The sequence below is a fragment of the Alligator mississippiensis genome, chromosome 3 (assembly GCF_030867095.1).
Source record: "Alligator mississippiensis isolate rAllMis1 chromosome 3, rAllMis1, whole genome shotgun sequence".
Classification (NCBI taxonomy): domain Eukaryota; kingdom Metazoa; phylum Chordata; order Crocodylia; family Alligatoridae; genus Alligator; species Alligator mississippiensis.
In genome coordinates this window covers 303,139,883-303,164,376 of record NC_081826.1, presented here as the reverse complement: position 1 = coordinate 303,164,376, position 24,494 = coordinate 303,139,883, and the positions used below count along the sequence as shown (strand labels likewise).

The following is a 24,494-nucleotide window of genomic DNA, read 5'->3' as shown; positions in this document are numbered from 1 at the left end:
CGGGCCGGGCCGGGCGGGGTGGACGTGGCTCCCTCCGGCCCCGGCTCTGGGCAGCCCGGGCCGGGCGGGAGGGCGCTGATGCTCTCCCCGCCGGCGGCGGGTCCCACGGCCAAGCCGAAGCGCCGGGCGGTGCTGAGCGCCCACGAGCACGCGATCCGCGGCTGCTACCGGGACCAGCGCCCGCCCGCGCCCGCTGCCAGGTCCTGTGCCCGGCCCTTCCCGCTGCAGCGGGGCAATGAACCGTGGGAGGCGGGGACTTGTGTCCGGGCTCCTGGGGGAGAGCTCTGGCCGCCCCCTGCCCCAGCACCGCCCGCCCCGCTCCGGACCCCCAGTCCCGCCCGGGCCCCGCAGTCCTGCCCGCGCCCAGCCCGTGCACGAGCTGCTCCTCGGGGGGACTCGCTGACACGGGGCGGTGCCGCCTCCCCAGCGCCGCTGCCCGGGCACAGCCCAGTGGAGCCGGGGGCAGAGCCGGCCGCAGCCGCAGCCGGACCCGCAGCAGGTGCAGGTGCAGCCGAGGCGGCCGGAGACAGGTGGGTACCGGGGCCCTGCAGCCGTTGGCCGAGCCCCGTGCCGTGTGCCCAGTGCCCAGCACCAGGCCGGCTCGGTGCCCGCTTGCCCTGTGGCTCCTGCCGGGGGCCGGGTCCTGCCCTCGGGCCCTGGCAGGGCGCTGAGCCTGTGGTACATGACCCGGCAGAGGGGCCAGCGATGGCAGCTGCGGGTGGGACCTCCCTCTCACCCCTTGGCATGGGGTGCCAGCGGGCTGGTCTGGGGTTTGGGAGCTGTGTCCCTGGGACCCCTGCTGCAGGCCAGGGAGATCCCGCTCCTTCCAGGCGGGGATACGTGGCTCTCTGTGTCGGGAGCCTTGGTTTCCCCAAAAAACATGCCCACCCCTGCTGCGTGGCTCTACCCTGTGTGCTCCGCACCCTGGGGACTCGTGCCCACTTTCTGGTCCGCTATGACCTCCTGGTCCTTTCCCGCACTGCTGCTGCCTGCCCAGTGCTGTCTGCGTTCGTGCTGTAAGTGTCCGTGGACTTTGCGCTTCAAACTATAGGAGAGGAGGGGAGAAAGGGCCCCCAGGAGGTCACCTCTGCACCCCCCCCCCCTCAAACAGGATTGTCCATATACAAACTGTTCTGGACAGTTTGTCTAACCTGTATTTAAAACTTCATGAGCAGCTTTCCCCTGCAGCTGCGAGGCACAGAGCCCAAAACACTAGGAACAGCCTGAGCTGCCAAAGGACAAGCAGAGGGACAAGGGCAGGGGGACAAGGGCAGTGTCCTGCTGCCGCAAGGATCCCCGTGTTACACAAATTGCCAATTGTTCAAATCAGGAGTGAGACCTTATACGGGAGGCTAAAGAAAGACACGGGTTTATTGATTAAGCGCTTCATACACACACACACACACATCACATTCATACCCCAATTTCTGTTCTGCGGGGGTATACATTACCAGTCTTATCAGTACTCAGATCAACTTATTGGCCATCCCAGTTGATCACAACTGGGAGCTGGGCTTTCATTAGATGAACCGATACTCCAGGATGACATGCAGAAAAAGACCCCAAATCAATATGTCTCACCCCATTTTTCATAGCCTTGTGAACTCACCCAGTCCTCTGGGCTTTTGCTGTGTTATCACTGTATCGTTCTTCGAAGGCCCATTGCGGATTCCTCTTGTTTTGGTCTTTTTATCTGTCTGCATTCTTCAGTCAGTCGCCGGCTGATGTTTCCCTTTCTCACAGACACGCTCTCACCCATTCTCTCACACGTATAGCATACAAAGGACAAACACTCATGTCAAGCTACAGAGCAATACAAAATGGAGTTTCTTAAGGCAATGCAAAACTCAAGAAAATACATAAGATTAAAAGCAGTAGGCAAAATGTCTATGTGTATAACACCCTGAGAGACCCCAGGAAGAGGACCATGCCCCTCCTCAGCCCCTCGCGCGAGCCCATAGAGAGCAAGGTGAGACCCCCACAGCCATGGGGTGATATTCCTGCGACTGTGCGAGGGGCCAGATCCCCAACCAGGAGCCTCCGGGGGCACATCCCAGCAGGAGCCTTGGCACAGCCCGGTCCCCGTCCCCATCCTGGGCTGCAGCCAGCACCCAGCGCCTCTGGAGGAGGTGAAGAAACCGTCCCAGCTGTAACAGTCCCACGCGGTGACCAGCAAAGCCCAGCGCCCTCCGCTCTGGCCTCAGCCAATGCAGCTTTGCCCTTGGCAGCCTCCCGCTGCCGTCAGGACTCTTACGTTCCGCGTGGCCCCAAGTGCCGCGCTGTCTTCCTGTACCATGAGCGCGGCCCTTCCCCTTCTCTGCCAGCCTTGCTGCATTCGCTCTCTGCTCACGATACTTTAGTCTGGAAGTTGGAGGCAACGTCCTCACTACTGACAGCTCCACTCGCTGGTCAGCAGGGCCCACAGTTTCCCTACTTTCTCATCTGCTTGATTCATTTCTAGGCCCTTTCACCTTTGCTCTCCTGCTTCTGTCCTTGGACCTTCTTGCTCTTCCTGGGCAGCTCGTCAGCGACTGACCTGGTCCCTGCACTGACTGCAGGCATCTCCTCTGATGCTGAAGCAGCTCCAAATGTCTTGTTTAGCCACGTCGATCGCCTGTGGTTGGTCTTCTCTTTCCATGGTGCCAGAGATCTCTGTGTTGAGCCCCCAACACCATATCCTCCCGGCCCTTGTCCTCCACACTGTCTGCCTGTGAGTCACTTGTAGTTTCCCTGCGGCAGTTGAGTCCCAGCAAGGGCAGTGCTGTGTTTTGAGCCTTCCCTTTCCTAGTGCCACAAAGTCCTTGGTGTCGAAAGGCAAGGCCGGATGAGGCTGGCCAGGCTGGGCTAATTGTCTGGGCAGCGGCACTGCTTGGCCAGGGCTCTGACTGACCGCTCTGCTCCAGTGAGTGAACTGGATGCTCTGCATGGAGTGTAGCTCCCCAGTCGGTGCCGGTGGAGCTGCAGCCCCCACCAGACCCCCGGCAGTGCTGAACTGTGGGCTGCGGGCAGTCTCCTGGCTCCTGCGCTCTGGCTTTCCTGGGGCCGGGCCCCAGCACGGCTCGAGCTCAACCCTTGCCCTGTGGCTCCTTCCTGGGCTTTGGCAACTCGGCCCCTGACTCCCAGGGTCTGCCCCTGGCCTGTGTGGTGGGCTCTGTCCCTGGACTTCCCTCTGCCCCTTGTCACTGGACTTCTGGCTTCTGCACCAGTCCCTGGCCACAGCTATCCCGCCGTGGCCTAGCCATTAGGCCAGACTGCCTCTGACTCAGTGCCTCGCACATGGTTGCTTCTTCCCAGGTTTCCAACCACTTCCCATTCACGGGGTTTCTCTGTGTTGGTGCAACCCGGGTGTGGGAGAGGGGCCCTTGGCTGTGCCCAGGAGCTCGTCCTGTGCTCGTGTTAAGGACTCGCTGGGTGTTGTCTGTGCCACTGTGCTCTAATTGCAGCCACTGTTGGGGGAGTTTCTACTCCTCGCTAGGAGTGCTGGCCATGTTGTGGATGCTCTTGTTCCTCGCGTGAAGAATGCCTCACCTGCTTCTTCCTGCCATGACTGTCTGTGAGGCCCCTCCAGAGCATCACTGCCCTTCTTGCCCCTCTGTCTGCCCAGGTGCACCCGGGGTCGCTGCTGTTTTCTCGCTGGCCCGGAGCACAAGCCTGAATCCCCTTGCTGCAGCAGGTCCTTGCAGAGCAAACCGCTCCCCAGCAGGCTGTGCCCCGCGGTGCCGATATTCCGGGTGCGGCGTGGTCCTGCCAGGTTTCTCTTGTTGCCAATTGGATTTTTTTGCCAGAGACCCGCAAGGATTGACATGGACCCACATCTGATATGGTGTCAAGTAAATTTTATTAGTAACTCTTATACAATACTACAGGTTTCCTTCCTGTAGCATAACCTGGCAAGTGGCTTCTTTGGCATTTCAGTGCAGAACTTCGGGGGTGCGAGGCCTCGGGTCCCTGGGTGTGCGTGACATTTGTTTCTAGCTTCCCTGCTCTCCGAGCAGGGCCGCAGCAGCGGTGTCTGTCCTCCCAGAATCACACGCTAACACACCTTTCTCTTGGTTTGTTCATTGCTTTTGTAACTTTCTCATCACAGGTCATCCAATTCCCTGGCACCGTGCCCAGTATTCCTTATATAGCACACCGATCCTATTGTACTTTGGGCCTTTCCTTGTAGGGAAAGTGCTATACATTCCTCGCTTACAGTTCTCCAGTTACAGCACTTACTTCTTCTAATGCATTGTAAGGTGCTCTGTTCAATTTTCTTGCTTAGTTTCGGGAAGGCCTGGACTACTGGCTAATAGCCTTAGCATAACTCAGTTTGCCTGCTACATCTATAACCCCCATGATGTCACAGATTTACAAACCCAGATGCCCAGTTCCTCCCGCTTCTTCCTTGCTCCTTGCGTTTCCACCCACATGCAGGAGACACTTTGCAGCCTGCCCTGCTGGGTTCCCTCCCGTGTCTCTGCCCCATTGCGGTTCACCAGCCCTTATCCAGAGTATGGCCTCTCCTCTCAGCACCCAGACCTCAGGGCCCAATGCACCCACAGCTCCCAGCATGGTTCTCGTGCCTGTCCCCACAGGGAGCGGCGAGCCGGAGCGTGGGACCTGGGCTGAGGAGCGGGCTGTGCCGGGCATGGCTCAATTGGTCACCGTGCCCCCCAGCACCCAGCCGGTGCCCCCCAGGTGAGAGAGCACGCCGGGTGCACAGGCGGGGCAGGGGCTGCCCTGGGCACTGCGCTGACCCCTGGGACAGAAGGGCCGTGGCGGGGCTGGGGCAGCTGGACAGAGACACACTAGCTCCCGCCCTGCCCTCGCTGCGGGGAGGGTCCCAGCCCCGGTGCTGGCAGGCCTGGCCCCAGCGAGCGCTGGAGGAGCCGGGGCAGGGCTGGGGCTGGGGCTGGGGCTGGGGGAGCTCCCTGGGAGGGGCCCTCGGACAGGACACTTATGGGCAGGGGAGGGCTCGGGGTGCTGGGCAGGATGTGGGGTGGGCCCTGCCCTGGGTCACCCCAGCCCCGGTCTCTCCCCACGCAGCAGGGAGCCAGAGGGAGCTGCGCAGCCGCTGACCATCACCAGCGCCGACGGCCTGGGCACGGCTGGACCTGGCCGCGCGCTGGCACCTGGGGGCCAGCCTGGGATGGCCGTGCAGGAGCCAGATGCAGGGAGCGGGCGCCCGTCGGCCCAAGCAGAAGAGCCCCCCCCGAACCTGCCGCCTGCCCAGGCCTATTGCTGGGGGTCGCCCCAGTACCAGGGGGAGAGCAGGCAGGCAGCCCCCGCCCCAGCCATCCTGACACCAGTCGCAGGTGAGAGCCGGGTTCAGGGAGCCAGCCCTGGCGTGCAGACCCCGTCCCCCGTCCTGGCAAAGGGCCTGTCCCTCGGGGGCATGTGCAGCGCCAGGTGCCCACGACCGCCCTGCCCTCTTGCCCGCAGGGGGCTGCAGCGGTCCCGTGGCGCCGGCGGAGACCCTGTTCACCACACGTGCGGACGGGGCGGTGCGGCTGCGCCTGGACCCCGAGGGTCCCGGGGCCTTGCCCCCCATCACCGTGCACCAGCTGTTCCAGGAGGCGGTGGAGCGCCACGGGGACCGGCCCGCCCTGGCGTACAAGCGGGGGCAGACGTGGGAGAGCCTCAGCTACCGGCAGTACCAGCAGCAGTGCCGGGCCGCCGCCAAGGGCTTCCTGAAGGTGAGCGGGCGCTGTGGGCACGGGGCTGAGGAGTGCCAGGCTGCAGCGGGGTCAGGTGTGGATGGGTCCTGTCCTGGGTGTGTGGAGGTGGACCTCACCCCTCTCTGCTGTCCCCAGCTGGGCCTGGAGCGCTTCCACGGCGTCGCGATCCTGGGCTCCAACAGCCCCGAGTGGGTCATCGCTGACATCGGGGCCATCATGGCCGGGTAAAGGGGTGCCTTCATGCTGCAGGGTGGGATGGGGGCCCGCGCAGGTGCCATCGCTGCTTGGGTGAGGGGACACGGGCCTGGCCCTGGTGTGGGCGCAGGTTGTGGCCGGCCGAGGGGGCGCCTTGGGCAGGTCGCTGAGTGGCTCTGGAGCAGGTGGGACTGGAGCGGGTGCGGCTGGGCTGATGGGGCATCTCCTCGGGGTCCCTGGCCTCACGCTGCTTCTCTTCCCCAACCCAGGGGCCTGGCGGTCGGGATCTACAGCACCAGCTCCCCCGAGGCCTGCGGCTACGTCGCCGCCAACTGCGCAGCCAACGTGGTGGTGGTGGAGGACAACGCGCAGCTCAGCAAGATCCTGCAGGTGACGGCAGCATCCCCTTCCAAGGGCGTTCCTGCCTCCCTGCCCCCTAGATTCATAGATTCATAGATGCTCGGGTGGGAAGGGACCTCACTAGATCATCGAGTCCGTCCCCTGCATAGGCAGGAAAGAGTGCTGGGTCTAGATGACCCCAGCTAGATGCATATCTAACCTCCACTTGAAGACCCCCAGGGTAGGGGAGAGCACCACTGTGTGGGCCGGGTCGAGCCCCGGGCCCTTTTCGTCGCTCTGCACGCGGGCTGTGGCCGGTAGCCCGGGCAGGCCGGGTCGGAGAGGGAGGTCGCCGAGCTAGAATTAGGCACAGACACGTAACGGTTGATTTTAAGATTGTTTACTTACACCGAGATGGTCGCGGTGCAGGCTGAGAACTTGCTTGAGTTGCGGTTACAACAGAAAACACGAACACACGTGGAGTTTGCAAGGCTCCACGCAGACAAAACTCGAACAATCACATGGAGCTTGCTAGGCTCCACACAGACAAAACTCCGGATGTCCAACTCGTCGGTACGTCTTATAGTAGGCTCCGTTCGAAGACGGGAAGAGGTGGGCGGTGGATCAGGCCGCCAAACTCCTCTGAGGAACACACAGGGTTTCTGTTACCCTGCCGCGCACACCCAGAGTCCCCACGAGATGGATGCGGAGTCCTCTTCGGCTTGGGCGGAAAGTGCTCAAGCCTCTTATACGGCTAGCAGGCCAATCGCTAGCCGCCACGTGGGAATAATTTAGCACTAGCCAATAGCGGGACACAAATTTGCATGCGAAGAGTGGGAACTCCTTTGCACCGTGCATTTCTGTGTTGCGAAGGAAATGCACCCTGCAAAGACCGCTGCAAAGTGGCGGGAACTCTCCTTTGCACGCGGGTTCTCTGTGCAGCAGAACTCCTCCGTGCAATGAAGCTGCAAACCCACGGGGATAATTCTTAGTGCCGAAGCACACACACAAAAAAATCAGACCTTTGGGTCATGACATCCCCCCTTGCTGAAGGCACAATAGAATTATACCTCAAACCCATCATCCGGGTTATTCATAGCTCTGTCAAAGGTTCACGAAACTAAACGAGCATAAACAAATCAGTCAACAATAAAAGTTTGTCCCCAAGGGATCGAATCAAATAATAGCTGGCACACACACATATACATAAAATCACATTCATAACAAAAAACTGAACGATCATGACTTCGGTGGGCGTCATGGTGGAATCGCGCGACAGGCCTTCGTTCCTTTCGGTGATGTTGTCCTTCTCGGGGCCTCTCTCCACCACGCGCTCCGAATCCCTGATCTGTAAAAGAACTCTCTTAAAATGGTTATTCCACTATTGTTTATAAAATCACACAGGACCGCACGATAATGCAGTCAATCAAACTTATTATCACTATTAAATACAAATATGTAAAACAGGATTCTATACTGGACAGCTCTTTCTCTTCACACTCAGCAACTCGACGAAATCGTCGAGGAGTCATCGTCACCTTCTTCTAGATAGTGAAAACCTAACTCGTAGGCCAGCTGCCATTGTCCCGCGTCTCCCAAAATCCGAAGCTGTCTCTTATTAAGTCCAGAACGCTGTAGGAGGAATCCAAGCATGTATCTCTCTTCTTGCGTTCTCTGGCATAATACTGGACGCTCGGATTCGCGGTGTTTCGTGTTCTGAGCCTCAGTCGGGCGTTGACACTCCCGATCGCTGGACAGTCTTGGCTCCATGAGGACGCGCAGTCTCGACAACTGATGAAGGAGACTACTCACTGGATGATCGACTAGTGGGTTCAGCACAATCCGCAAAACCACGATGTTTCTTTGCCCGTAAACCTTAAGACAACTATCTATGCTGTCGAGAGTCACCGGAACGGTTCCAGGGTCTCGCAGGTGACGGTGAGGCCACGGTCGCATTCGTTGGAGCGGTGTCAGTCCCAGCGTGCATTCTCTTGGGTTCCAGGCTCAGTACGAAACTCCGATGATCGCCAGTACAAGCTGGTCTGCACCGGTGTGCTCTGGTCGGCCGTCATGCCATGCGTGGGCCTTCTGTTCGATCACTCCTGCCACAAGCGCTGGAATCGGAATAGGCCAGTGGACGCTAAACGCCACCATGTCGATGTCGGTGACATGTCCCCTACTCCATGAAGCTTGTCTCACCAAGAAGCTTGCTTCTTCCTGGTCCAGGAGGTCGGACCCAAGTTCCACGACCAGACGTCCCAACCACACAGCCAGAGTTTCGTCGGATCGGATCCTGGATTCCCTACACAAATTCTGCAGTTCGGCTCTGGATCGAGCGTAACAGGTGGTAGCTTGATCTGCACTCTGCGGAGCGATGACCGGGCTGCTTGATACTGGAGGCTGATCAATTTCCTCGCGAGTTGTCGTTGCTGTTGCTGTTTCTGTCGGAGCTGTGGTCATTGTTACAGTGGGGGTTGTTGCTGTTTCAGGCGGGAGGGGCGGATGCACTCCTCCGCTCGACTCCCCCTCCCTTCGGCAGAGGGGCGCGGTCGATAGAGTCGACGCTGCGTCGCTGGGCGGAGTCACCGGCCGAACCCTCGCGGGCTCTCCCGAAGCTCCATCCCTCTCTTCCGGCTTCTCCACGCGGTCTTCCCTCTGCTCGGCGCCATCTTGTTGGGGCTTCTTAAGATCCCCTCTCTCAGCTGCTTCTCCGACCGCCCGAACGGCCATACGCAGCCGGGTCTTCAAGCTCAAAGTTTCACTCATCAGATCAGTCATAGTTTGAAAGGTTGCATTTAGTCCCCCCCCCTTGTCGCACCGTAGGACCACTCTCTCATTTATGGCACGGTCCTCCGTCTCCGGGTCTTCGCGGAGCTCGGACGGACGATCGCGACCCCCTAGTTCCGGTATTACCACGCAAGGGGAAAGCCATCTGATCGGCATCGGCTCTCCCATCTCCCGGGCACACCGCGAGCAACGGACACACTCCCGGGTGGGGGTCGGGCTTACTGCACTCGCCGGGTCGACTTCGGCAAGGGTTACACTATCGAGGGGCCTGTACAGGACCCGCTCGTTGCTCATAATACACCCGAACGCCGCGGGATGAAGATACACTTCTTTCCCTTCCAGGGCTCTGATTTCGGAAGCTCCTTCTCCCTTTAGCGAAAGCTGTCCACGGACACATCTCCGGCCCGTTCCGCCCGCCTGGTGGTACGCGAGGTGCGCCTCCAGTTCTCCGACGCTTGCTACGCTGCGTCTCCCACTTTTCCAAGGGCAGTTCTCAACTAATTCTAACTCTAGCGAGCCCTCTCTTGATCCCATCCTCGTCGCCATGTGCGCAGCGAGGATTTCGCTGGATCCCATCCTCGTCGCCACGTGCGGGCCGGGTCGGGCCCCGGGCCCTTTTCGACGCTCTGCACGCGGGCTGTGGCCGGTAGCCCGGGCAGGCCGGGTCGGAGAGGGAGGTCGCCGAGCTAGAATTAGGCACAGACACGTAACGGTTGATTTTAAGATTGTTTACTTACACCGAGATGGTCGCGGTGCAGGCTGAGAACTTGCTTGAGTTGCGGTTACAACAGAAAACTCGAACAATCACGTGGAGTTTGCAAGGCTCCACGCAGACAAAACTCCAGATGTCCAGGACAAGCGCGCATAAAACTCGTCGGTACGTCTTATAGTAGGCTCCGTTCGAAGACGGGAAGAGGTGGGCAGTGGATCAGGCCGCCAAACTCCTCTGAGCAACACACAGGGTTTCTGTTACCCTGCCGCGCACACCCAGAGTCCCCACGAGATGGATGCGGAGTCCTCTTCGGCTTGGGCGGAAACTGCTCAAGCCTCTTATACGGCTAGCAGGCCAATCGCTAGCCGCCACGTGGGAATAATTTAGCACTAGCCAATAGCGGGACACGAATTTGCATGCGAAGAGTGGGAACTCCTTTGCACCGTGCATTTCTGTGTTGCGAAGGAAATGCACCCTGCAAAGACCGCTGCAAAGTGGCGGGAACTCTCCTTTGCACGCGGGTTCTCTGTGCAGCAGAACTCCTCCGTGCAATGAAGCTGCAAACCCACGGGGATAATTCTTAGTGCCGAAGCACACACACAAAAAAATCAGACCTTTGGGTCATGACAACCACCGCCCTTGGGAGTCCGTTCCAGACCTTGGCCACTTGAACTGTGAAGAAGTTCTTCCTAATGTCCAATCTAAATCTGCTCTCTGCTAGCTTGTGGCCATTATTTCTTGTAACCCCCGGGGGTGCCTTGGTGAATAAAACCTCACCAATTCCCTTCTGTGCCCCCGTGATGAACTTCTAGGCAGCCACAAGGTCGCCTCTCAACCTTCTCTTGCGGAGGCTGAAAAGATCCAGTTTCTCTAGTCTCTCCTCTTAGGGCTTCGCCTCCAAGCCCTTAACCATACGAGTGGCCCTTCTCTGGACCCTCTCCAGGTTATCCGCATCCCTCTTGAAGTGCGGCGCCCAAAACTGCACTCAGTACTCCAACTGCGGTCTGACCAGCGTCTGGTAGAGGGGAAGTATCACCTCCTTGGATCTGTTCGTCATGCATCTGCTGATGCACGATAAAGTGCCATTAGGTTTCCTGATGGCTTCGTCACACTGCCGACTCACGTTCATCTTGGAGTCTGTGGCGGGCCAGTAGGGGGCGCTCCTGCAATGAGCCGCCCACCTCCCCGCGCCCGACCAACAATCCAGGCTCCGAGTGCCTCCCTGGGGTGCCTCCTGTCCGGCCGACCCCTTCCCTGGAGCACACCCGCTAGCCTGGGGTTCCCGCTGCCACCATCCAAGGCTCTGGACTCACTTCTGGCTCTGCGCACCTTGGAGAACGCAGGCCTGATCATCCAATGGGTCCTAGACCCAATACAGGCACTTGGGGCTCTTCCCCAAGTCCGGGGCTTATTAGGAAAGCCTCCCTTAGTCCACAGACCTAAGGGGCCTCCTCGGCATAATTTAGACCCACCCTCAATAAGTCTCCCACACGGGTCACAAGGAGAACTTTATTGATTACAGGGGGCAGGGCGGAAACAGGGTAAAAGGTAGAGCAGTATCAGAGGAATATCAGAGGGATCCCATAGAGCAAACCAGGGTGGCTGAGGTAGCTTTTTGATCTCACATCTGAGTTACTCTAAGCTAAATATCTAGTCTGATCTCGAGTAGCTTACTCACTCGCATCGTCCAGAGGTGGTTGGAGTTTCCTCCGGAGGCAGGGCACTCTTGGAGCATGCGGTGATGAGGAGAGAGCCCGTTTCAGATTCACCTGGATGACCGCATGGCTAATGGCTGCCTTCTTCCTGCCCTGGGCCTTTTTATAACCTCTCTGACCTCAGCAGCCCGGTCCAATCGAAGCTGCCAGTGCTGGCCACAAGCCGCCCAATTTAAAAAACATCACTGGCTACCTGGGCCGGTGAGCGGGGCTTTTCCCTCCCTCCCCCACCAGGTGACCAGAGCACCTGCCTCCCAGGCCCCAGGCTTTTGTCACGTAGACAGGGAGGAAGATCCCTGCCCTGAGGAATTCAACACCAGTCTCTCATGCTGGCAGAGACAGGTTTCTGGAGAGGGGCACAGACGGTGGCATTTCTGCCACAGACTCCACTAGGACTCCAAGATCCCTTTCCGCTTCCGTGCCACCCAGCAGGTCATTCCCTAGGCTGTAGGTGTGCTGGACATTTTTCCTCCCTAGGTGCAGCACTTTGCATTTCTCCTTGTTGAACTGCATCCTGTTGTTTTCTGCCCATTTGTCCAATCTATCCAGGTCTGCCTGCAGCTGTTCCCTGCCCTCCGGCGTGTCCACTTCTCCCCATAGCTTTGTGTCATCCGCAAACGTGGACAGAGTACACTTCAGTCCCTCATCCAAGTCGCTGATGAAGACGTTAAAGAGTATCGGTCCAAGGACCGAGCCCTGCGGGACCCCACTGCCCACACCCTTCCAGGTCGAAACCGACCCATCCACCACGACTCTCTGGGTGCGACCCTCCAGCCAATTCGCCACCCACCGGACTGTGCAGTCATCCACATCACAGCCTCTTAACTTGTTCACCAGTGTGGGGTGGGATACCGTATCGAAGGCCTTCCTGAAGTCTAAGTATACGACATCCACCCCTCCTCCTGTGTCCAGGCGTTTTGTAACCTGGTCATAAAAAGAGACTAGATTGGTCAGGCACGATCTGCCTGCTACGAACCCGTGCTGGTTTCCCCTCAGCATAATTTGTCCTGCCGGGCTCTCGCAAATGTGAGTCTTGATAATTTTTTCAAAGACTTTGCCAAGGATGGAGGTAAGACTGACTGGCCTATAGTTGCCCGGGTCCTCTTTCCTCCCCTTCTTGAAATTGGGGACCACAGTGGCCCTTTTCAAGTCCTCCGTGACCTGGTCTGTGCCCCACGAGTGCTCAAATATTCCCACCAGTGGGTGTGCAATGATGTCGGCCAGTGCCTTCAGCACCGTCGGATGGAGCTCATCCGGGCCTGCCGACTTAAAGGCATCCAGTTCCACCAAGTGCCTCTGCACCATCTCAGGGTCTACGCATGGCAGTCCGGCGCCTTGCTGCTGCCTCTCTACAACCCCAGTGAGAGACTTGTCTTGCCCCTCAGCTCCACGGTAGCTTTGGCCCGTCTAACTGAATCCGTACAACTGCAAGGTGAGGAGCCATACTCCGCTTTAGTAATCTCTCCCTGTTTCCACTGCTTACATGCCCCGCTTTTTGCCCTTAGGCTGCTCTGGATTTCTCTGGTCAGCCAAGGAAGCCTCTTGGCCCCTTTCTGCATTGTCTCCCACATCGGGATTGTCTCCCTCTGTGCCCGAAGGATTGCTTCCTCAAGGCACATCCACCCTTCCTGGGCTCCCATCTCGCCAAATCTCTTACTCTGCAGTGCGTCGTTGACTAAACGCCTGAGCTTGCTGAAGTCAGCCTTCCTCGAGGCCAGCACTTCCTCCCTGCTACTTACCTTTCCCACTTGACGCCTTATGGTGAATCCTAGAATTTGGGCGTCACTGTCCCACAGGTGACCACCGATCTGGAGGTTCCCTGCCATGTCCTCCCCTGTTGCCAGTACCAGTCCAGTAAGGCCTTCCCCCCAGTGGGACCCTGTACCTCCTGAGCCAGGTGGAGGTCCTGCACACGGGACAGGAACCTGCGCGAACGGTGGGACTTTGCCGTCTGAGTCTCCCAGCAGATGTCCGGGTAGTTCAGGTCCCCCATGACTAACACCTCCTTAGTCCTTATGGTCTCCGAGAGCTGCCTCAGGAGCCCCGAATCCAGTTCTTCCCCTCGGTGTGGGGGTCTGCAGCAGACCCCTACCATCAAATCCCTTTCCCCCTGACCTCCGTGTATCCTAACCCACAATCCTTCTACTTTCTTCTCCTCATCCCACAGGGATGACCCGTCCCTGCCCTTCTCACCCCAAGGGGTTTGTGTCTCTCCTGCTCCCCATGCACAGTCCTCCCCGGCTCCTGGACGCCAGCCCCCTGCCCCCAGCCCCACCAGGATCATCTCCCTGGCGTCCTCGCTCTCCCATTTCCTATGACACCCTGTCCCCTTGCCTTCCCCTCAGCCCCATGGCACGGCCGTTCCTGTCCTGGGCTATCCTCAGTGTCATCCTTACACCACCGCAGGCTCTTATCTACCCCCACGTGCCCCCCCTACCATAGGGCACCTGGCGCTGGGATGGAGTGCCATGAGGGGCTCTCCTCCCCCTGAGGCAGCTGCATTCTCCCCGTGTCCCCACAGGTGCAGAAGCAGCTGCCCCACCTCAAGGCCATTGTCCAGTACCGCGACCGGCTGGAGGAGAAGAGACCCAACGTGTACACGGTATGGGCCTGTCATGCTGGGGGAGCACCTCCCATGGACCTGGGATCCATCCGGCACCCACCCAGCACCGCCCACCGTCCCATAGTGCCTGTGTCCTCCACAGCACAGACCCAGTGCTTGATCTCTCCCCAGGCCCACGGCCCTGCCTCGCGCAGCACGACCTGCCTCGTTGCAGGTCTGGCCCCTCTGAGGGCTCGTCCCCCGGGGGCCCTTCGTGGTCCTGCTGCGGGGAGCCTGCCCTGCCCCCTGCTCCTGCTCCAGCACCATTCCCACGGCACCTGCTGGCAGGAGGCAGCGCTCCTTTCCACCTCTCCTCCACCATGGCCTGATCCTGGCTGCCCCGTTCCCTGGCAGTGGGAGGAGTTCATGGAGCTGGGGAGGACCGTGCCCGACTCGCAGCTGGACTCCATCATCCGCTCCCAGTGCGTGAACCACTGCTGCCTCCTGATCTACACCTCGGGCACCACGGGCATGCCCAAGGGCGTGATGCTCAGCCATGACAACGTGAGTGCCTCTGCCAGCCTCTGCCCCGTGCTGCGAGGGCTGGGGGAAGGAGGTTGTGAAGGAAGGGTGGTGCTGGGCTGGACGTTGCCTCTGCCAGGGTTTTGTTCCCCTCACTCTCGCTGGATGCCCGGGGCGGTATGGAAGAAGGCCAGGCCTTGCCCCCGGTGAGTGACATCCGAGGCCCACTCCCCAGGCTCCGGGGGCCCCACGTCATGGTCCTGCCTCTCCCCTGAGCACCCTGGCTGCAGCTCACTCAGGAGCAGCCAGCAGCCCCGAGAGAGGAGCTTGCCCAGCGACCCCGCTGCTGCAGCACCCCCAGACCCCACCCCAGGCTGCTGTCACCAGGAAGGGCCACGCTGGGGGAGGCAGGGAGTGGGAGGCCTGCTGCTGCGAGATGCCCCAGTGCTAGCCGGGTGTGGAGGGGCCAGAGAGGTGCGCAGGGATGCGACGGGCCAGGCTGCAGCTGCCGGGCGCCACGGGGGACCGGGGTGGGATGGGAGCTGGCTGTGCCCCAAGAGCAGACCCACGTGTTGCTTGGACCCAGTCTGCCCTGCCAGCCTGGGCTCTCCTGGTCACGCCACGTGGCACATAGGCCACGCAGCACTCCAGCCCTTGTGGGCTGGGCAGGGGCCATGGTCTGGCGCTGGTGTTGGGCGGGTAGCGAGTGATGTCCTGACCGCTGCAGGTGATGTGGGAGAGCCGAATATTTAAGGAGGTGCTGGGGCTCCAGGGCCATGAGGTGGTCCTCAGCTACCTGCCCCTGAGCCACGTTGCTGCGCAGTGCGGAGACATCTGGGTAGTGATGTCCGTGGGAGGCACCATCTTCTTCGCACAGCCCGACGCCCTCAAGGTAACGGGCACCAGTCTGGGGCTGGTGGAGGGAGGGGGGTTGGGGGCGGTGGGCACAGCGGCAGGAGCCCTTGTCCGACCTCTTAGCCGGTCCCTGCCCAGACAAAGCCGCAGGGCTCACCAGCAGCTCCAGGGAGGTGACCCGCTGCTGACTGGGAAGTCCCTGCTCCCACCCCTGCGTCACCCGCAGTCACGCTGCCCTGGGGGTGCCCACCCTACTGGCGTGCTGCCAGGCCCCCTTGAAAGCAAATCCTCTGGCTCAGGGCCAGGCGCTGGGGCTGGGCGCCTCCCCCAGGACCCACAGGCGCCACCCGGCCCGGCCCCTCCTGCAGCCGTGGCCAATGTCCGGGGCGGTGAATGCAGGGTGGGCGACAAGCCAGCTGAAGTCATCCTGGGGGAAATTCCTTCCCGGGCCCTGCAGGCACCCACAGGAGCCCTGAAGCCCAGCATGGCCAGACCCCCTCAGACAGCTCTTTCCCCTCCTGCCCTGCCACGAGGATGGCCGCCGCATTGTCCCTTCTCTCGGGATCCTTCCTCGGCCCTTCTCAGGCCAGGTCTCCTCGCATCCCCTGTCTCCCCTCCCTCCTTTCTGGCCAGCTGCCCCCTCCTCTCGTCCCTGCTATCCCCCAAGTCGGGGCCTTCTCCTCCCCGAGCTCCACCAGGCCACACTTCCCGCCTGCGCCTGGGGACCAGAGCCCCTCTGGGATTCATAGATTCATAGATGTTAGGGTCGGAAGGGACCTCAATAGATAATCGAGTCCGACCCCCTGCATAAGCAGGAAAGAGTGCCCAGTTCCCTTCTGTGCCCCCGTGATGAACTTATAGGCAGCTACAAGGTCGCCTCTCAACCTTCTCTTGCGGAGGCTGAAAAGGTCCAGTTTCTCTAGTCTCTCCTCGTAGGGCTTGGTCTGCAGGCCCTTGACCATACGAGTGGCCCTTCTCTGGACCCTCTCCAGGTTATCTGCATCCTTCTTGAAGTGCGGCGCCCAGAATTGCACGCAGTACTCCAACTGCGGTCTGACCAACGCCCTATAGAGGGGAAGTATCAGCTCCCTGGACCTATTCGTCATGCATCTGCTGATGCACGATAAAGTGCCATTGGCTTTTCTGATGGCTTCGTCACACTGCCGGCTCATGTTCATCTTGGAGTCCACTAGGACTCCAAGATCCCTTTCCACCTCCGTGCCACCCAGCAGGTCATTCCCTAGGCTGTAGGTGTGCTGGACATTTCTCCTCCCTAGGTGCAGCACTTTGCATTTCTCCTTGTTGAACTGCATCCTGTTGTTTTCTGCCCACTTGTCCAACCTATCCAGGTCTGCCTGCAGCTGTTCCCTGCCCTCCGGCGTGTCCACTTCTCCCCATAGCTTTGTGTCATCTGCAAACTTGGACAGAGTACACTTCACTCCCTTGTCCAAGTCACTGATGAAGACATTAAAGAGTATCGGTCCAAGGACCGAACCCTGCGGGACCCCACTGCCCACACCCTTCCAGGTCGAGACCGACCCATCTACCATGACTCTTTGGGTGCGACCCTCTAGCCAATTCGCCACCCACCGGACGTGCAGTCATCCAAGTCACAGTCTCTTAACTTGTTCACCAGTATGGGGTGGGATACCGTATCGAAGGCCTTCCTGAAGTCCAGGTATACGACATCCACCCCTCCTCCTCTGTCCAGGCGTTTCGTAACCTGGTCATAGAAAGAGACTAGGTTGGTCAGGCACGATCTGCCCGCCGCAAACCCATGCTGGTTTCCCCTCAGCATAATTTGTCCTGCCGGGCTCTCACAAATGAGAGCCTTGATAATTTTTTCAAATACTTTACTAAGGATGGAGGTGAGACTGACCGGCCTATAGTTGCCCGGGTCCTCCTTCCTCCCCTTCTTGAAAATGGGGACCACGTTAGCCCTTTTCCAGTCCTCCGGGACTTGGCCTGTGCGCCACGAGCATTCGAATATTCCCGCCAGTGGCTCTGCAACGACGTCGGCCAGTGCCTTCAGCACCCTCGGATGGAGCCCATCCGGGCCTGCCGACTTAAAGGCATCCAGTTCTTCCAAGTGACTCTGCACCACCTCAGGGTCTACGCATATCAGTCCGGCGCCTTGCTGCTGCCTCTCCACAACCCCAGTGAGAGCCTTGTCGTGCCCCTCGCTTAGGGACACTGAGGCAAAGAACTCATTGAGGAGTTCAGCCTTGTCCCCTCTATCTGTCACCAATTGTTTCTGCCCATTTAGCAGGGGTCCTATTCCTCCCTGGGCCTTCCTTTTACTCCCTATGTATCTAAAAAACAATTTCTTGTTGTCCTTTACTTGGGTTGCCATCGTCAGCTCCATGGTAGCTTTGGCCCGCCTAACTGCCTCCCTACAAGCACGAGCAGAGGAGGTATATTCGTCTTTAGTGATCTCACCCTGTTTCCACTTTTTATGTGCTCCCCTTTTGGCCCTTAGGCTGCCCTGGATTTCTCTGGTCAGCCAGGGAAGCCTCCTGGCCCCTTTCCCTCTTTTGCCTCGCTCGGGGATCGTCTTGCTTTGTGCCCGAAGGATTGTTTCCTTTAGGCACAGCCACCCTTCTTGGGCTCCCATCCCTTCAAAACTCCTACTCTGCAGTGCTTCCTTGACTAATCGCCTGAGTGCATTGAGATCAGCTTTCCTAAAGTCTAGCACTTTCACCCTACTAGTTACCTTACCCACTCGCCGTCTTATGTTGAATTCTATTATAAGGTGATCACTGTCTCCCAGATAGCTACCGATCTGGAGGTCCCCTATCATGTCATCTCCCGTTGCCAATACCAGATCCAGTATGGCATTCCCCCTAGTGGGACCATGCACCTCCTGTGTCAGGTGGAGGTCCTGTACACAGGTTAGAAACCTGCGTGAGCGATGGGACCTTGCTGTCTGCGTCTCCCAGCAGATGTCCGGGTAGTTTAGGTCCCCCATGACTACCGCCTCTTTAGCTTTTATGGTCTCCGAGAGTTGCCTCAGGAGCCCCGCATCTATTTCTTCCCCTTGGTGTGGGGGTCTGTAGCAGACCCCTACCACCAAATCCCTTTCTCCTTGCCCCCCATGTAGCCTAACCCACAATCCTTCTACTTCCTCAACCTCGGATTCTGTCTTGATGAGGGTTGATGTATATTGCTCACTGACATAAAGTGCAACCCCCCCCCCTTTCTTCCCCGACCTGTCCTTTCTGTACAATCTATAGCCCTCAATATGTACCGCCCAGTCATGGGATGAATCCCACCAGGTTTCCGTTATCCCCACTAAGTCATAGGTGTTTAGTGCAAGCAGGAGCGCTAGTTCATCCTGCTTGTTCCCCATGCTCCTAGCATTAGTATATAGGCACTTGAGCCCTGCGACTGGTGCCTTTGCTGCCCCCCCGCTCCCAGTCCCATGGGGACCATTGTTTCTTACCTTCTTGTTCCTTACCTGTTCTGTAGTGCTGGCCTCCCCATGGCTTTCAGGTCGCTCCTCACCCCGTTGCCCTATTTCCCCGCTGTGCTCGGAGGTACGACTGGTGATGCAGCGGCAGCTCCTGTGTCTGCAGGGAAGGAAAACCCAGCACACAAACGTGCTCCTACCTTGCGTGCTGCTTGCAGGGGTTGCGGGGCTCTGGGGTGGTTGGCTGCCTGATGGTTAAAGCCTGGTTCATCCCTGCCCCCTAATTAGGGTCTGCTGGGCTCAGGCCAGAAACAGACATTAGGGAGTGAAGCAGAGCAGCTGTGTGGGATACAGCCGAGCTGCTTCGTGGGGCAAGATGCACATCCCAGTTGTCCGCCCATGGATCTTGTGGGACAGCTGGCGACATGCTCCCTGCTTCCAGGGTTCCCAAGGATCAGTGCAGAGCTGCAACCCTGGACAGGGCAGGGAGCACACTAGGGTCCAGCCCTTGCAGAGCACAGCCGCTTGCCATGGCCAGGGGCACAGAGAGATGTCCCCAGGGGAGGGGTGCCGGCTTTGCTTGTGGGTGAGTGGGCTGCCAGCACCCGCCAACCTGTGCCCCTTTCCCTTGACTCTGCTTGCTGTGTGGGCCCAGGGCTCCCTGCTCCCTACGCTGAAGGAGGTGCGCCCTACGTTCCTGTTCGCTGTGCCCCGCGTGTGGGAGAAGATGGAGGAGAAGCTCAAAGCCGCCTTCAGCCAGTCGTCCCTGGTCAAGAGGAAGCTGGTGGAGTGGGCACGGGGCATCGGGCTGCAGGCCAGCTACAGCCGCCTGGACGGGTGGGTAGGGGCAGCTGGGGACACGGGGCAGGTGGCACCATCCAGGGTAAGTGGGGAGGGTGGCGCAGGGGACACAAGGCACAGAGGCCACGTATGTTGGGTCACATGGGCCTGGGGCACCCAGCAGCCTTAGCCCCAGATGTGGCCGAGCTGCTGAATGCCCCTGACCAGGGCGCTGCGCACACGCTGGGGGCACAGGCCTGCCCCATTCCCCATCTCGTGGAGCTGGAACCTGCCTGGCCCTGGGGTAGAACGACCGCAGCAAACCCCTGGGCCAGTTGTTCCCCAGGCCACTTTCGCAGGGCCTTCGCTCTGCTCAGGGGAGGAGGCAACATCCTCAGGCTGTAGAAGCAGCTCCCCTGGCTTGTGCTGTCACATCTGCCTGGCTTCAGCCCTGCTCCACCGCCTCATTCTCCCCACAGGGACGGCTCGTTGCCCTGGGGCTTCGCCCTGGCCGAGCGCCTGGTGTTTAGGAAGATGCGGGAGGCGCTGGGGCTGCAGCGCTGCGCCGTGCTGCTGACCGGGGCAGCGCCCATCGCCAAGGACACGCTGGAGTTCTTCATGAGCCTCCACTTGCCCATCCTCCAGATGTTCGGGTTGAGCGAGGGCAGTGGGGTGCACAGCACCTGCATGCATGAGGCCTTTTGCATCAACAGGTGGTGCCGCGCAGGGACGGGGCAGCGGGTTAGGGTTAGGGCTGGACAGGGCAACACGCTCCAGTTGCTGGGACAAAGGTGGAAGCCCGACTGTGCAGGGGTCTGGGCGGGATGGGGGCGGGGTGCTGAGGGCCTGGAGCAGGTCGGGGCACAGCAGGGGCTGGGGCACGGGGGATAGGGTGTCAGGGATCTGCTCCCAGCTGGGGGCGCAGGTGAGGAGGGTTCAGGACAGGGAGCACCTGGGAGACAGACCAGCCCTGCCCCCCCCACCCCCCGCCATCTCCGTTCCCACTGAGGGTGCGGGCGCTGCCTCCAGCTGCGGGAAGGAGCTGCCAGGCTGCAGGTCCCGCATCGAGCAGCCGGACGCAGAGGGCACGGGTGAGCTGTGCTGCTGGGGCCGCCACGTCTTCATGGGCTACCTGGGCATGGAGGCTGCGACGCGGGAGGCGCTGGACGAGGAGGGCTGGCTGCACACGGGGGACCTTGTGCGCCGTGACCCCGACGGCTTCCTCTACATTGTGGGCAGGATCAAGGGTAAGGGCTGGCGCACACAGGGGTGGGTGGGTGGGCGTGCAAGGAGCAGGGGTGGTGTGGGGCTGGAGGGCCTGGTGCAGAGGGCTGGCAGAGGAAGCATTGCCCTGCTGTGTCCTGTCGCTGCCCCCTGCCACCCCACCCTCACTGCCTTTGTCCGGGGCTTCCCCCTGCTACGGCTCTGCCCTCCTGCCCTGTGACGCTGCGCCGGTTGCAGAGCTGGTGATCACGGCGGGCGGGAAGAACATTGCCCCTGTGCCCATCGAGGACGCAGTGAAGAGGGAGGTGCCGATCGTCAGCAACGCGATGCTGGTCGGCGACAGCAGGAAGTTCCTGTCCATGCTGCTCACTCTGAAGGTGGGGACACCTCCGGGCCCTGCCTGCCCCCAGAGTCCCGGCAGGATGGGTCCTGCAGGGAAGGCCGTGGGCGTACTGTGGCGTGGAGTCCAAGATACCTGCGCTCTGCGCCCATGTTCCCGCTCCCCGCACCGGCTGCCCACCTGCCCTCGTGTGACAGGTTCCCCCTCCCCCAGTGCCAGGTGGATCCGGAGTCGGGGGCGCCCCTGGACGAGCTGAGCCCCGAGGCCGTGCGGTTCTGCCGGGAGCTGGGCAGCCAGGCCACGCGGGTGTCGGAGGTGCTGAGCACGCGGGACCCGGCTGTGTACCAGGCCATCCAGCAGGGTGTGGAGCGGGTGAACCAGCGTGCCCCGTCCCATGCCCATCGTGTGCAGAAGTGGGCCCTGCTGCCCAGGGACTTCTCCATCACCGGTGGGGAGCTGGGTGAGTGCTGGGCACCCGGCCCCTGGGACCAGGGCAGGAGCCTAAGAGGGGCTGGGGGCGAAGGCTGGATCCTGGCGTGGATGGGTGCAGCCGGGAGGAGCTGGCCATGCCCAGCCTGACCCCTCCGGCCAGGGGGCCTGCCCGGCTTCCACTGCCCACAGCTCCCGGGGCTGCCCCAGCCTCCAGCCGCTCCAGGGCCCTGGGAGCCTTCCTGCAGCCCCTGGGATCTGCCTGCCCCTCCACACGATCCTGCCCTCACCCAGTGCAGCCGGCGTGCGAGAGCTGGCCTGGGCCCCCCCCCGATCCCTTGGGGCTGGCCTGGGGAAGGCCCAGCAGCCCCCTACACCAGGCCTTGCTGGTTCTTGCTGGACGTTGCTGGTGGCTGCGTGGGGCCAGGAAGGAGTTTTCCGCTCCTGCTAGGCAGTCGCTGGGCTGTGCTGGTGCCGGTGCCAGTGCCGGTGCCCGTGCCCGTGCTGGGCTTAAACCCCGAGGGTCGTAGCTGGAGAAGACAGGCACAGGCAGCTCCCGCTCTTCTTCCCTCTCCCCTCACCTCCTCCCTCGTCCCGTGCTGTGCCCCCACCGCCCAGCGCAGGAAGCGCTCATCCGGCCGGGCAAGGGGGCTTGGCACTGGGGGCACAGAGACACGTAGCACTTGTAGGGCAATGGGGATCAAGACTGAGAGTCCAGGAGTGGGGATGACCATGAAACGAACCGCTGTTTGCCTGCATGTGGCTGCGGTGCCCATGAGTCAGACAGACTGAGGGGCGAAGGCAGACCGGTGCGGAGGGGACGCGAGGGGTTGCAACGGCTCAGCGAGGCAGCCTGTGCGCGACGGGCTGGGGGCTCCGCGCTCCCTTCTCCGCGTGTCCCGCCAGCCCGTGGGGTTTGTAGTTCACCAGAGCTGTGATGGGCAGCTTGCAGGAAGGCTCTAGAGAAGAGAAGACCGAGGGGGATTTGACAGCAGCCTTCATCTCTCTGCAGGGGGTTTGCAAAGAGGACGGAGCTGGGCTGTTCCCAGTGGGGGAAATGACAGGACTAAGAGCAGTGGGCTCAGGCTGCAGCAAGGGAGGTTGAGGTTAGATATTAGGAAAAACTCTCACGAGGAGGGCGGTGAAACCCTGGAAGAGGCTCCCCAGAGAGGTGGAGGGGGCTCCATCCTTGCAGGTTTTGCAGCCCTGGCTGGGGTGACGTAGTTGGGGCTGGTCCTGGTGTGAGCAGGGGCTGGACTAGACGTGACGTCCTGAGCTTCCTTCCACCCTCGTTGTCTGTAGAAGCAGGTAGAGCGAGCGGCAGGGACAAGCCCAGCGGCGCTGTGCGCTCTCTGGCACAGTAGCGTCAGGCAGCGGCTGCGCGGGCACTGGGCGAGGATGCTCCAGGCCAGGGGTGGGCAAAACACCGGGCAGGGAGGGCATTTTCCCCTCTTGCTGCTCCACGTGTGAGGGGGTTTCCCCTCCCCCCGAGGTGCCGGGTGCGGGGTGCAGCCTAGGCTGGGGTGCGGACGGCCTGGGCCAATGTGGAGAGGAGTGCGGACAGGGCAAGGCGGACGGGAGGCTGACGCTGTCCCTCTGCTCGGCCGCAGGTCCCACGGCCAAGCTGAAGCGGCGGGTGGTGCTGAGCGCCCACGAGGACACGATCCGCGGCTGCTACCAGGACTAGCGGGACTGCCGGCTCCTGGGGCCGTGCAAGCAGCAACAATAAAGTGCGGGACAAGCGGTGCCTCGTGTCCAGGCTCCTTGGGGACGGGCAAGGGGCTGAGCCGTGTGGGGCATGGCCCTGCCCTCAGGACCCACACTGACCCGGGTGGGGGCCCGGAGCGGCAGAGGGGCCAGCGATGGCAGCTGTGGATGGGACCCCCTCCCCCTCTTGGCATGGGGCCCCCGGCGGGCTGGTCTGGGGTTTGGGAGCCGTGTCCCTGGGACCCCTCCTGCACCCCAGGGAGGTCCCGTTCCCACCGGGCTGTGGTGTCCGGGGGCAGGTAGTTTCGGTGGGTCCCTGCCGCAGCGAAGACGGAGCCCTGTCAGGGCCTGGGATTTCTGGGTCCTTGCACTGGGAACCTCCCCAGAACCTGCCCACCCCCAGGCCGTGGCTCTACCCTGCGTGCCCCGCACCCTGGGGGCTCCTACCCACTTCCCCGTCCCCAATAGCCCCCTGGTGCTTGCCCGCACTGCTGCTGCCTGCCTAGTCCCCAGTTTGCGTTTGTGCCATGACTGCCCTTGGACTTCGCACTTCAAGGATCCCCCGAGAGACCCCGGGAAGAGGACCGTGCCCCTCCTCGGCCTCTCGCACCCGTAGGGACCGAGGGGAGAACCATGGTCATGGGACGATATTCCTGCGAGTGCGCGGTCTGGCCCTGAGCCGAGGGGCAAGATCCCCAGCCGGGAGCCTCCGGGGCCATGTCCCAGCAGGAGCCTTGGCCCAGCCCAGTCCCCGTCCCCATCCTGGGCTGCAGCCAGCACCCGGCGCCTCTCGGGGAGGTGAAGAAACCGTCCCAGCTGTAACAGTCCCACGTGGTGACCAGCAAAGCCCAGCACCCTCCGCTCTGCCCTCAGCCAATGCAGCTTTGCCCTTGGCAGCCTCCCGCTGCCGTCAGGGCTCCCCTGGCCGTCACCTCACCCCTGCCAAGTGCCCGTAGCTCGTCTGTCCTGTGTCATGAGCAAGGCGGTGGTGGAGCTGTGCCCGGCTCTGCTGCGGCTCAGCACCATCCTCTCCGAGCTCCCCCTGCCCTGCGCTGCAGAGCTCTTCCCGGGTCTCCAAGCGATGCAGGTGTGGGGGCTCCTGGGCTTCACAATGACTCCTGGTGCTGCTCCTCCTACATCATCCCTGACCCGTGACTGTCCAGTCTCTTCTCAAACACAGCCACGGATGATGAGGGTGGAAGAGACCTCAGGAGGCCACATCTAACCCAACCCCCTGCTCCAAGCAGGACCAGCCCCAACTACATCATCCCAGCCAGA

The 24,494-nt window shown here is 61.0% G+C and overlaps 1 protein-coding gene across 1 annotated transcript; it reads left to right on the top strand.

Annotated features, from left to right (window-relative positions):
- The first annotated feature begins 471 nt into the window (after positions 1-471).
- Positions 472-23,255, top strand: LOC132249680 (long-chain-fatty-acid--CoA ligase ACSBG2-like). Its single transcript, XM_059725421.1, has 15 exons — positions 472-530; positions 4,578-4,680; positions 5,029-5,297; positions 5,425-5,678; positions 5,796-5,884; positions 6,125-6,245; positions 13,930-14,010; positions 14,365-14,514; positions 15,200-15,364; positions 19,392-19,573; positions 19,996-20,229; positions 20,546-20,763; positions 20,978-21,117; positions 21,294-21,540; positions 23,120-23,255. The coding sequence occupies exons 2-15, from the start codon at positions 4,631-4,633 to the stop codon at positions 23,194-23,196; spliced, it is 2,277 nt and encodes a 758-aa protein (XP_059581404.1). The 5' UTR covers positions 472-530; positions 4,578-4,630; the 3' UTR covers positions 23,197-23,255.
- Positions 23,256-24,494: the final 1,239 nt, after the last annotated feature.

Coding starts and splice junctions, on each gene's coding strand:
- LOC132249680 (XM_059725421.1), top strand. CDS start 4,631: ATGGCTCAATTGGTCACCGTGCCCCCCAGCACCCAGCCGGTGCCCCCC. Junction 5,885..6,124: donor ATCGGGGCCATCATGGCCGG/GTAAAGGGGTGC, acceptor TCCCCAACCCAG/GGGCCTGGCGGTCGGGATCT. Junction 14,011..14,364: donor AGAGACCCAACGTGTACACG/GTATGGGCCTGT, acceptor GTTCCCTGGCAG/TGGGAGGAGTTCATGGAGCT.